This window comes from Anarhichas minor, unplaced genomic scaffold (assembly GCF_050575085.1).
Source record: "Anarhichas minor isolate MPS153535 unplaced genomic scaffold, ASM5057508v1 ptg000004l, whole genome shotgun sequence".
Lineage (NCBI taxonomy): Eukaryota > Metazoa > Chordata > Actinopteri > Perciformes > Anarhichadidae > Anarhichas > Anarhichas minor.
Genome location: NW_027466450.1, coordinates 12,883,924 through 12,896,675, shown reverse-complemented (window position 1 = coordinate 12,896,675; position 12,752 = coordinate 12,883,924). Strand labels below are relative to the sequence as shown.

At 41.3% G+C, this 12,752-nt stretch overlaps 1 protein-coding gene across 1 annotated transcript in view; it reads right to left on the bottom strand.

The window, feature by feature from the left end:
- LOC142969641 (partitioning defective 3 homolog B-like) overlaps window positions 1-11,327 on the bottom strand; it is a 171,639-nt gene extending 160,312 nt beyond the window's left edge. The window contains exons 1-2 of the mRNA XM_076109639.1: window positions 10,262-11,327; window positions 1,801-1,902 (exon numbers count right to left, since the gene is read on the bottom strand). Of these exons, the coding sequence (XP_075965754.1) occupies window positions 1,801-1,902; window positions 10,262-10,378 (219 nt within the window). The 5' untranslated portion in view covers window positions 10,379-11,327. The remainder of the gene's footprint in view (window positions 1-1,800; window positions 1,903-10,261) is intronic.
- Window positions 11,328-12,752: the final 1,425 nt, after the last annotated feature.

Below are 12,752 nucleotides of genomic sequence, written 5' to 3'. Positions count from 1 at the left end.
AAGCCAATCTGGTGTCAGATACCATTATTTTAATAAATAACAGTTCACTATATATATATTTATTTATTTGTTTACAAAGTTAGGAAAGCAAAGCAATGTTTAAGTCAAGCCTGTTCCACGCAGTGAGGCATACAACTTAAACACTGCAGTCGAGACTTTTGCATAGAAACGACCACGGTTCTCATTCAGACATGAGACCCACATGTGAAATTGCCATCACGTGAAGGTAAAACGTCTGAAAAGGGTTATAAATAACTGTTTGGAACACTTCACCTCCCGGAAGCTTCTGGCTTTGTTCGTATTAATAAAACACGGAGCCCTGCATTGAGGGATTGAGTGAACACGCCACAGACGATATGTTCTCCGTTTCCATTGTGGAAGTTTCAAGTGACAACTGGCCAGCAGCAGGACCGGTGCACGCTGCTCTCTACAGAACCATGGCAACAGGCTCTCATAACCGTAATCCCTGATCCTAGGTCAGTGGCTGGTCTCCTGACTCTGTTGTTGCTCCTGCCACTGAGTGATATGGCTGCTGCTTAGCGTGTCACATTTCTATACTGTAAAATAGTTCACGTTATTCAGATTTCTACAGCAATGCTGAAAAAAAACACCGTTAATAACACTAGATTATATTCACATGAACAAAATTGTCTTCGTCACAACATCTAAAAAACAAGATTTGAAGCGTAAGAATGAATATTTAGACGTGAACAGCGGCAGAGAGAGAGAGAGAGATCACTTCTTCCCAAAGGTTCTTACAGCCCCGAGAGAAATTGCCAACCAATGCAACTTTGTTCTTAATTAGTTCATAGAATCTCCGACAAATCCTGCAGTATTTATACACGCTTAAAGGCATACAGTATGAGCTGAGGACAGGGAAATACACTGTGCATTACATTCTCTAGCCAGTAGGTTTGTTCAGGCTTTTTTTTAAAGCTGTGACCTAAATGAAAAATTCAGTCCACCACAGGACACGGGCTCATTAAATAATGTTGATACTGTTATAATGTGAAGCACCACCGAGAGAAGATTCCAGATTCATTTGAGGTCCTAAGTCATGGTTCAAAGAGCCCTTAATCTCAGCCATTTATCACCTTCTAATACTGCCTAGTCTATGTGGCAGTGTGAAGAAACCGAGACTTTCCAAAGGGGAAAATGAAAAATGACACATTCCTCGGGGGCGAAAAATAAGAAAAACGGGATATATGGATTGAGTATGCAAAGTCTCCAAAAGTGAATTGCTAATAACACTGCCGAACGCTGAAGGCGAGTTAAAACCTTTTCCTTTTGAATTTTGCTTGTGAGGCAATATTCTACCCAAGAGAGTGGCTTATAGGCCACCACAGCTCAATACTCAGTGTGAACACACAGATACCTGCTCCAACATCCCGGCAAGCACACACACACACCTGTGTGAGAGCACAGGTGTGTGTGTGACTTATTAACTGGTATAAATCAAAAAGATTACATGCATTATATGAGAGATATTTAAAGACTTAAAAACAGTGATTTTGTAGCTCTTTGGTGATGAGCTGTCCGGCACTTCTTGGTGGACTTGCTGGCTCAACATTTGGTTGGTCACATGCACGTCTGAGTCCTAAATCTAACCTCATTCGTGTTAGTTTCACTTCAAAGGTATTAACTGAGCATATACATGTTACGTGGCTGTTTGTGGTTCACTTAAAGTCACATAAGACCACTGAATTCCTCGTTCACAATGCCTGTTTTTATATTAAAGGAATAGAAATATTAAAAGCGGGAGCAAACTAAACATGATATATTGTACTGAGAGGTTCTTACCTTGTCCTTGTCTTCCACCAGATCACTGAGGATGTCATCGGGGTCCAGAATCCCCCCGTCACAGTACTCAACGTGGTGAGTCCGAACCAGGAAGTCTCCTTCCTAAAACCACAGGACATCACAAAGTTAGATCAACGACTCAGTGTGTGAACGAACATGATACCCGCTGACCACGCTCTCTATTTTACTTTATTAGTATTATTAGAGCGTATGCAGAGAGTTTATGAATACTTCTTTAAATGTTGTGAGTCCCACGACCATCACCGTCAAAATGAATCAAGCCAACAGTACAGATTCAAAAAAATGAATTGAACACTAATGGTTGATGGTGTAAAAAAATATTAATTGTGTGTAACATTTTGTCTATGAGGAATAAGCACATTATTTAGACTAGTGCAATACCCGAAATTCTCCTCAGCAACTTCAATTAGTTTATTCACATTTAATATTCTATCTTGAACATTAAAATCCACATTAAACAGTTACTATTTTCTCAATATGGCGTATTTTTTATGAAAAAAAACACACTGAACGAGGGTATAACACGGAGAGATAATCAAAAATAAAATGGAAAATGGCAAAAGTAGTTTTATGGTTTTACATTTTTATTTTGTTTTTTATTTTATTTTCAAACCACAATAACAGTCAATTAATATTTCACGGGGACTTAAAACTCCAAAGGCTTCCCCTATTGTCCTAGTCACCATCTCCACATGTATACAGGCCTACCTCTCACTGTTCACCTCCACCTCCCAGCTGTGCCCTCGTCTTTGTTTCCTTCCTCCTTACATCCTCCACATCTTTCCCTAGGTACCTTGTACAGATTACAGCCTGGCCCTCTCTCCCTCTCTCCCTCTCTCCCTCCTCTCCCCCTCCTCTCTCCCTCCTCTCTCCGCTGTGTTGGGTCTATGATTAATGACATCGACGCTGCACCGGACAGCTGACTACATAGAGCCGGTTGTTGAACAACATATTGAGACAACACACACACACACAAAACCACAAACAGCCTACAGAAAGGTATGACTCAACTCGTTACAGGGTGCTGCTCCATTAAATCCCTGTTTCAGGGTCATGTGCTTGTCAATGCTTCTCAAAAGCTCCCATCAGGGAGAGTGTGAGAGAGATGTCACCGCAGGTCTCAAACCAGTTCCTTCACTAAAATCAGCTCTGCATTAAGCATTGGCTACAGTAAAGCCACTGCTATTTACCAGACTTCTATTATACCTAACTTCATTGATAAGTGCAGTGAAATATTAACTGACACCTGATGCCAGCTGATATACACAAGACACTCACAAACATGGCTGTTTGCTTCCTGAAGATAAAGCCTTTATCACAAGTTGAATTTAGCCTGGGTCCATAAAAACACTTTTTTTTCTATTACGTCCCACAAAAAACAGACATTTCAATGGCTTTTCAACCATCACCGTTACACAGGACTCGTTCTTACTGTTGAATTGTCTCTCCTCCCCCTCCCTCCCTGATGGGAGTCATTGTACGACTCTATTGTAACACTGACTTGGCTCACACCCAGGCCACATGTATGAGAGAGAGCGAGAGGTTTTCAGTATTGTGTTTACATTGTTTTAATTTCTCTTTTGCACCGTGTTTATCTTCCTTGAGCACTATGAATCCGGGTTTGGGGGCATATTAACTCTGTAACAAGGCGTGTGAATGTGTTGTTTTTATGATTACTCAGGAATATTTCAGTGCCAAAGTGTCATGTAAAATGATTTTGTATCTCTTCTGCCCTCAGCTTTTGCACAAAGACTTGTGCTTTTATTACCCCTCGGGCTTCAGGATGAGTCCTGAGAGAGTGAGATTTTGTCTTTGCTGGTTTAATGGTAAGCACTCGATCCATCATCCCCACACAAACTGTGAGTCACCGCACGAGCAACGCAACGAGCTAACCCTCGACAGAAACACAGACTCTACCACGTCTTACATAACAAAACTACAGAGAAGCAGTAAGAGGCACATTTCCACTGGCTTGCTTACAGTGAAAATATTACTTCCCAGCTAAAAATCTACTGAGCCAACTCGGAAGCAAGAAATATGTCTTTAATGTCGACGCTCTGGTCATGGAATCCACAACCTGAGGCGTCCTGTGGGCCTCTGCTGACCCACACTACCGTTCACACAGCATTCATTTGAGTCGATACTGTGCCTTAGAGGTGCCTGGTCCCAAAATAATTAGCAGTTCATCAAACTACAACAAAACATTTTGACACATCGGAAACACAGAGCTTTTGGGGACCGTGGGGACCTGGGGCCTCGGGGCAGTATGCCAGCTAATAGCGTGGTCAGTAATCTAGTCCAGCTGTCTTTACAGCAAAAACTGAACCATTTGCTTGTCATGTGATGCCATACAATCACAAACGCAAAGGCTTTTCTCCATTCCATGTCATTGTTATCCTTTCAGACAAGAAACAGGTAACATTGTTGGCTGCATTTATCCGGTAAAGCGACGGCATTTGTCACTCAGAATTAGGCGTCTCTCATTTAGTGTTCAACCGCCTCGTTTCTTTGGTGACCTGCTGCTGTTTTTAGGTCAACAGCCCCTTTGATCTCTTGTTACAGAAGGCACGCTAAGACGACAGGAGACGGTAGAGAGATAAATGCTGCGAGCGCACTGATCTAATCTGATATTCAGGGGGAGTGCATCCATAATGTGTTACAGCCCTGTGCCTCCAAGTGTGGCAGTTTAAAAAGCTAGAGGGACGCTCCGATACCGCAGGACTGAAGATAAGAGTCGTAAACAGCCCCGTCCAATCTCTGAATCAGGGGGATTAGCACTTAACACAGTGTTTTTACTGATACTATTACAGATAATCTAGGTATTTATCTCTCATGACATGGTCTAGCAATTATTATTAAGTTGTAGTAAAATCCCACCAGAGTTAAAACACTATGTGGATAATACAGTGTTGTCAGGTGTGTGCTTCAATATTAAGGCCCTATGGGGCAAAACGGTGAGGTCTGGTGTCATCACAGTTTAGTCCAGCAGGTCAGTTATGCCAGTAGTGTAAAGTAGTATTGCTACAAAGTATTATTTAGTAAAGGCAGCGAGTTCTGAGTCAGCACCTAATAGAGTGCTGCAGGGATGACACATTATTGTAAGTCAACCTGGAAGTGAGCGTCGCACTGGTTCCTTTGAACAATTTTTCATTGGATTATTGCAAAAAAATAAGCTTCATTTCTGATACTTGCACGTTTTTTTAGCAAGACAATGTTCACAAATGAAAAACATTTGTATGACTTTTGAAGCTCAAATGCAATCTGCAAAAGTAAAAAGCCAATGTGAGGCTATAAATGTGTCCACCACCACTAAGTTAAAGTTAAGTTAAATCCTAGTGTTGGATTTTTACAATTCATTAATGGGATACTAACTGACAGATTTTATGTCGGACAAAAAGCTTGTGACCTTATTTCAGGCATCCAACCAAAAGCTCTTTCCCAGACTTTAGGAATCATTCCTGCAGCACTCTATGACGTGGGAATAAATGAATAAATTGTGTGAGTTAAATTGTCTCCTGGCCCATCTTGTGACCCCGCAGTCACAAAGCAAGATAATCGCTGGTGGAAATGCCACGGACTCCATTACTCACCAGGTTAACATTCCACATTCAAGCCGTAGACAAGCTGATTCTTCACTCTCTTAGGCAGAGAAAATAAGGTCTATCTGGATGGGTTGAAACTAAGACAGCGCCATCACGACTAGTAAGAAAACATATATTTGGTTTTTAAACACTGTCTGGTGAGCAGACATTTTTTGACAACTAATATAGTAAAACAGTACAATTAACCAACCAGGGTGATCTGTATACAAGGACATTCATTCTAATGAAAGAATGATCTAGCTTTGGCAAGCTTGCCAGGTTTGTTTGGAAAAGCGCGTGTGCCATTACACTCAACCTAACTTGGAGAATAGAGCAGAAAAGAATAGAACAGAATACATTCTGCGACACGCGTCTCCTCCCTGCTCCTCCCGCCCTCTCACAAATAATTGCCGGTGCTCTGGCAGGGGTCCAGGATGTTGTATGATTTCTATCAGCTTGTTTGGCCACGCCTCATCAGCATTCCTGAGCTGGCTAATGAAACTACAGCACACACACACACACACACACACACACACACACACACATAGCTGGGAACCCTTTCCTACACATCTATCTTATATGTGCGAGTGTAAGCATGTACATGCGCACACACAACACCATCAGCTTACTAAAGGTTTGAGTTTGTTTCTTTATTTGAACCACACACACACACAACACTGTCAGCTACAACATTGTGTGAAATGTAGAGAATCTAATATGTATAAACATGTATAAACATGTATTGCATATATATATATTTAGAGAGGTAACTCATGTCACATCTCACTAGAATATAGACACACCGATATGTTGATGAGATCCAGTTTGATATTTCACAGAATACAACCTGAAACCACATAAACAAGCGTCCATGATCACACAACTGCACACTAGTCTGTTTGGCCAAAGGTAATTAAGAAGTCTGTCAACAAGCTGATAACTTCCTGACAACTCCCCTCGAAAAACAACCTCTCCTCCCTCCCTCCCTCCCTCCCTCCCTCCTCGTTCTCTGGCCACACTTCCTCTTCGCCGTGCCGTGCCGTCCCTTTTTACATTCATCATCTTTGTTCTGATTTCTGCAAAAGGTTCATTCATTTCCTCTCTGCTACCTCTCTACAAGAGCCTTGTGTACTACCGTTTCATTCAATACAACTTTCATTCTCCTTTTCCCCATATCACAATTCACGCTTTGTATCCATGTTCATCCATCAAGGGTGATAGCTCCACATTACAGCTGTCAGCAAGCCGATTGTGCTTCTTGTTCTTATAACTAACAATTACAGATCATGGTGCGCTTAGTTCACTGATGTATTGAGGTAAGTGAATGAAAATGAACCAATATAATGACACACTTGCTGGAGACTGACTGATCTGAGGACACTATCTCCGACTATCAGCTCGACATGAGCTCCAAACCCCTCCGAGGGATGCACAGGAGCCAAATATCAAACCTATATTTTATCCACTCACTGAAACTCCGCTTCTTTCTATAAAGACTACGTATTAACACATCTCTGGTAAACACAAGATTTAAAGCGGTGCTTTTGTGTGACTACTTTCAGAGAAACTCAGTTTTACAGATCGATTAGTCGACTAAGACTTTCTTTGGTCGAGGAAGTAAGAGTCCACAGAGACAGGAGACTTTCCAATGCAGTAGTGTGAAAAAGTCTGCTTTACCAAACTGTTATTGCCTTTCACGTTCAGGCAAACAAATTCTAATAATCAGGCTGCGATCAATGTGAATTTAAAAGAAAAGAAAAAATTCAATGCTACTGAATCAGAAAATAAATCCTCTCTGAAACTTAACTTGAGACTAAACCTCAGGAATCCCCTCACTAAAGCGTAGCTTTAATGCCTATTCTAAGTGTTAGCTCCTCTAAAGCGCCTCTGTGGGAACTCCTAACAAAGCAGCTGATAGCTGCCAGTGTCAGTTAGCTACAGCGCAGGAACACACAAGATTAAAGAAAGTACAAGCAGCATACTTTCTGAGTAGCATGAAGCAGATAGGGAGGAGGGGAGGAGGGAGAGAGTCAGACAGGAAAGCAAGCTGTCTCTCTGACAATTTAAAAACATGATTTTCAGAGCTCTGGGAGGGAGGATTAGGGACCGGACCGCTCTACAACACACACACACATATCCTGGTTTTATAATCCTGGTACACATTAACAGACATAATTACACAGCTACAACAGATTAGTGTTGCAGGGAAATGACGGAGTGATGGGAAGAGAGAGAGAAAAATACACAGAGAAACAAATTCCGAGAGAGAAGTCGGGATGAAATGAAGCCATTAAGGAGAATAGGTATTCTCCATCCTAGAGAGGAGGAATGAGGAAGATGTTGGGGAGGAGCCAGTAAAAGGAGGTGAAAGGGGAGTTGTGAAAAAAGTGAACACAATCAAAAGGTGAATATCTAAAATATGACAGAGAAAGAGGCCAAAACCTTAAAAAACTGGGTTGAATGAGGGCGGTAAGGAGAGGTGAAAATTACAACGAGGAATGTAAACGAGACGGCAAAGTGCTGACAAAGGTGTGGGAGAGAGCAGGACGAGAGAGAGAAAACAGAGGAAGAAGAGAAGAGGAAGAGGAATATCGGTAGGAGGGCAGGCCAGTGTGCATGGACTTAACAAGGCATTTCATTCACACATACAGGAAGCAAAGAATGTAAACACTGTGAGAGCTAATCGATGGAGCCGGGAGGTGCATCATTACACACCTGGAGCACTAATGCTGCCTCTTTGTGAACATTAAGAACACAGAAAGTGTTGCTGCTCTAGTGCTCCACCTTAAATGGGCCTGAACTGCTCTACATGGCGAGTGTATCAACCTTTTGTTTTCAAACTGAAATTAAAATGAATGAATTCATCGTGCAATTCATTCAAAATCATAAATTACTGTTACTCCTTTCATTTCAGACCAATAATGTCGGTACAGGTCATGTAATTGGTGTAGCGTAGTGTGGGCAGGCACTAAAAACTGTTCATAATATCACTTAAATCCTATTAGCAGTCAATAGGTTTGGGGGTCAACGTCGTTACTTTTTAAAGTCCCAGTGAAACAGAAGCTAAAGCGACTTTCTTCTGTCTCGTGAAGTATTTCTTGGTGAAAATGAATATATGAGGAGTGTACAGTTCATAGAGTTTAGCACGATACGGAGCTACAGAGGACTGTTAGCTCAAAACACACACCTTCCTCACCTGTTGTTAGGTTAGGAGGACGACGAGGGAGAGATGAAAAGTAAACTTTACTGATCTTCAACCAGCTGTGTCACTGCAGTACATGCAGGGTCATCAAACCGTATTTAAAACCAGTTTACAGAAGAGAAAAGAAAGGGATTCGATATAAAAAACACTGATGCTTATTTTTTTACATATATTTGTCATATAACAAATGGACAATTAACACAGAGACAAAGGATTAAAACTGGGAGATTGTATTTCTTTCATTTCTTTAAGAGTGGCTGTTATTTCAGCTCTCTAGCTGGACCTAAAGTGGTATACATTGCTCATCCTGTTAGTTTAGACACTTAAAATGTAGACTATTCATCTGTACTTCTAGGTGGAACAGAGTTATCTCATGAAGAACAACGGAAGGTGAAGGAGGAAGTGTTTCAAAGAGGAAGAAAGAGTTGAAATGAAAGGGAAGCGTGTGGAAGGTGAAGAGGCGATGTACTCGAGAGCAGGAAAGGATGATAAATGAGACAAAGGGGTGAAAAACACAAGAAGCACTGAGGAGGGAGGGCTGACGTACGGCTAGATGAAAGCAGATTAAGAGGCAGAAAAGTAGAGAGAGGGTGAAAAAAAAAAAAAGAGTCCATCTCCGAGGAGCTGTCTCTCTGTCCGTCCGTCCCACACAAACACACACACACACACACACACACACACAGACTCGACATCTCCCCCTCAATCACAACCGAGGCCATCCATCTATATGACTGGTGTGCTCTTTGAATAATGGAGCCAATATGAAGCGAGTCACTGAGAAGATTCGGCGGTTTGATGGGGGTCACGAGGCTCCCACCCCGAGAGCAGCGCGGGGGATCAACAGCAGTCATAAAGGAATCACAAGAGGGAGTCATTTGCATTCCACATTCACGACTTAAGTGGAAACGACTCATGCCCGCTCCTGTCTGGACCATCACAATTCATATCAGATATGCTTTTAATTTTTCATACAGCAATTATGGAGAACCGGACCTCCATGGCTTTGTCTAATTTCCCAAGACTTTGGAATGTGAAAATCACACGGCCCCCTTCATGATATAAAAATGACAGAGCATTCGATTATTCTTTTATGACTTCGGGGAAATCCTCAAATGCTATGAAAATGCTGTTTCATAAAAAGTTATCTTCTCTCAGTCTTTCAGGGGTTCATAAAAATCGTAACACTCTATTACAAAACTATTTCTGACGATGAATAATGCAGCTAACTGATGGCTCACAGGTCAAATAGCCAAAAAAAAAAAAAAAAAGAGTTGTGTTTTCATGCTTTTGTTCGTGTTCATGGACTATTTTGGTATCTATGAAAATGAAACTTATTCTACAACTAAAATGATCGCCACTCAGATGAATAAACTGCATTTAAGACACATTCACCATCACTGTCAGTAAGATGATGTACAAGGTGAATACATTTTGATATAACTACCACATAGCCAGTAGAGTTACCTTCAAATCATAGTACTTTTTTCAACAGCAAGCATCAAACGCGGCAATAAATACCCACAACAAGCATCGCATAATGATGTCTGTGCATTGAGTGAATGCCACTTTTGCCTGCATTCTTACAGTTCTACGTCACAACACGGCCTATTCTCTCAAAAGGCTTTTAAGTGTCACTGCTAATAGGTGCATTTCAGACCTGTTCCAGGAGTTTTCTGTATCTCTGCGTGGCTTGCTGGATGAGGTCCCTCACGGTCCAGCCCTCCTTGCAGGGCACCACCACACCGGTCTGCCCAAATGTCACCGTAACCTTCATCGCGTAGCACTCACGAACCCTGATCCAAGGTGCGGTGTGCCTCAGGGTGTGGGTCTCCAAGCTGCAGTACTCTCACCCAGGAAGTGTTGCTAAAGAGTCAGGGATGTGATGTCACTCAAACCAACTTCTTCAAAAAAGGACACAGATTGTCAGAGTGGTCCAGAGTCAGTGGAGCTCTTTACTAAAGCTGTTAATCACCATTCCTTCCCACTTTACAGCCAACAACTCGAGGTGGTAATGATGAGAGCAAGTACATCCGGGTCCGTTATTCTCATTATATAGTCATGAGGGTGATTATCTTGTCCTTTCTAATCTCAAGTTGTAGCTTTCTGCTGCTCCATTTATTGACTTGTTCAGTTTCCAGAAACGTTTTTTAAAAAGATACTGCAGTCTTTTAATGATGGAGAGCAGCTGGTAAACGGGAAGTATGTGTCATGCCATTTTGTCTTTAAAGAAGGCTAACTCTTGTCAACTTTAATGTGACACTTGGCTAGCTGTCGTTCAGCTAGCTCCACTTGGCTAAAAGATGATTAGCTTGATACTGTAACCTGGTCAGCCAAGGATGAGAGCTCTCAGTTAGATATCCTCACGCCCTTCTCCACTCCATTAAGTAATGTGTAGCTACACAACTTGTTCCGACAAGATGAACAAACGAGTATCCAAACGTTCACATCAGAGTTAGCGAGCTGAGTCCTGCGCTAGCTAACGTTAGCCACCTTAGCTGAACTTTGGAGGGAGGGATGCAGCATCATTTGAGAAGTTTTTCCTCTCGCGACTTTCCTTCTTCCGAGCGGTTAAGTGGCGTCCACTTCATCACCGACACACACAGTTTGGCGACGTTACCGTTATTGTCACATTCGGAGGCGACGACGGAGGCGAAGTTGAACAGTAAACAGACAAACACGGCACGGTGTGTTGGAAAAAGTTTTTTGGGGAATTCCTTGAACGCCGTCCGCTCCTGGCCAGTTCCTGACCAGCTCCTGCGCCGCTTGTTGCTGTCACTTTCTTAAAGGGGAAGTACTCCAATTATCAAAGTTGAGCTTATGCACAATTCAGTGAACAGTGAACTCCACTAATCATAGAGGACTGGTATTCATGTATTCATGCACCCGCCTTTTACCTCTGTTTAGGTCTCCAAAAACAATGAACTAAAATAAGTTTGTAAAGCTGAGGAGAACTAATTGTCTGTGGGGTCGTCACTACCAGGGACCCCTCTCAAATTACATCTAATTTGATCCATTCTTAATAAAACAATCAATGTATCAATTTTAGCTCTCTCAAATGTCAAAATGAAAAGTACCAATTTTGACAAATGGTGGCACTATAGACGTTTTTCACAAAAGACATTTTAAGCATGAAAGCAGGAAAATCACAGGTGTAAAACAAAAAAATGATGGCTGTATTATGTTTAACTGCTTTAGCTTTAGGGTCCTGGTACACTCGAACAGAACAGAGTCATCGTTAATGTTATTAGTAACACATGTGCTTCTCTTTTGCTCCTCTCTTGTAACATGTTTTGTCCCTTTCTCTTGTTTCATTGAATGTTTTTCCTTACATGTTTATTCATTATAAAAGGCAAAAATCAATGAAATATTAGTAATTTAAAAACAATGAACAAGAAACATTAACAGCGGTCTGACTGCATTATTAAATTATATTATTGTAAATATTATTAATAGTAGTAGATGATGTCTTCCCTTTGTAAAACCTGGAGTTGGCATGCATTTAGTGACAGTCACAACAATTTTTAGGGCATAATTAGATGTCACAGCTATCATCTTAAGGGATCCACATTAATACAGCAGACAGTCAAATTTGTGTCTTACGAACCTTGAAACCTAATCAAACCCCTTGAAGATCTTCTACCGGCTGACACCAGCTCAGCATTGAAATGTTGAAGCAAACAAAAAAATACCGTATTTACAAAACATTTTGGCTTTTCACAGATTGATTCATCTTCAAAGAGGAAAACCCCTCCCCGTGAGGCGGAGTTTGGCTTTTGTAATTAGCAGCTTGAATATATGCATGTGTATGTCTGCTAATTGATTTTGGCTAGGTTTAGTTTCTGGGTCACTGAATTCCATTGCTTCTAATGAACCCCATGGGAGGACGAACACTGTGCATGCATGCATCTTTTTCCTCCTTCTTTCTTTGGTGAAAGTTTGAAAGTTTGAAGTACACTTGAGCAGTCTTTTAGGATATGAATTTTGAAGTGAGGGAAACCCCCTTTTCGCTATTTTATAACTTGTCTGAATTCTATAAATAGCATGAATATAATATTAATGAAAAAATTTAAAGCATTCAGAGCCATACACAATAACAATACACTGTAAATGTAATAATTAAAGATGAAAGGACTAGGAGCTGGTTTAAT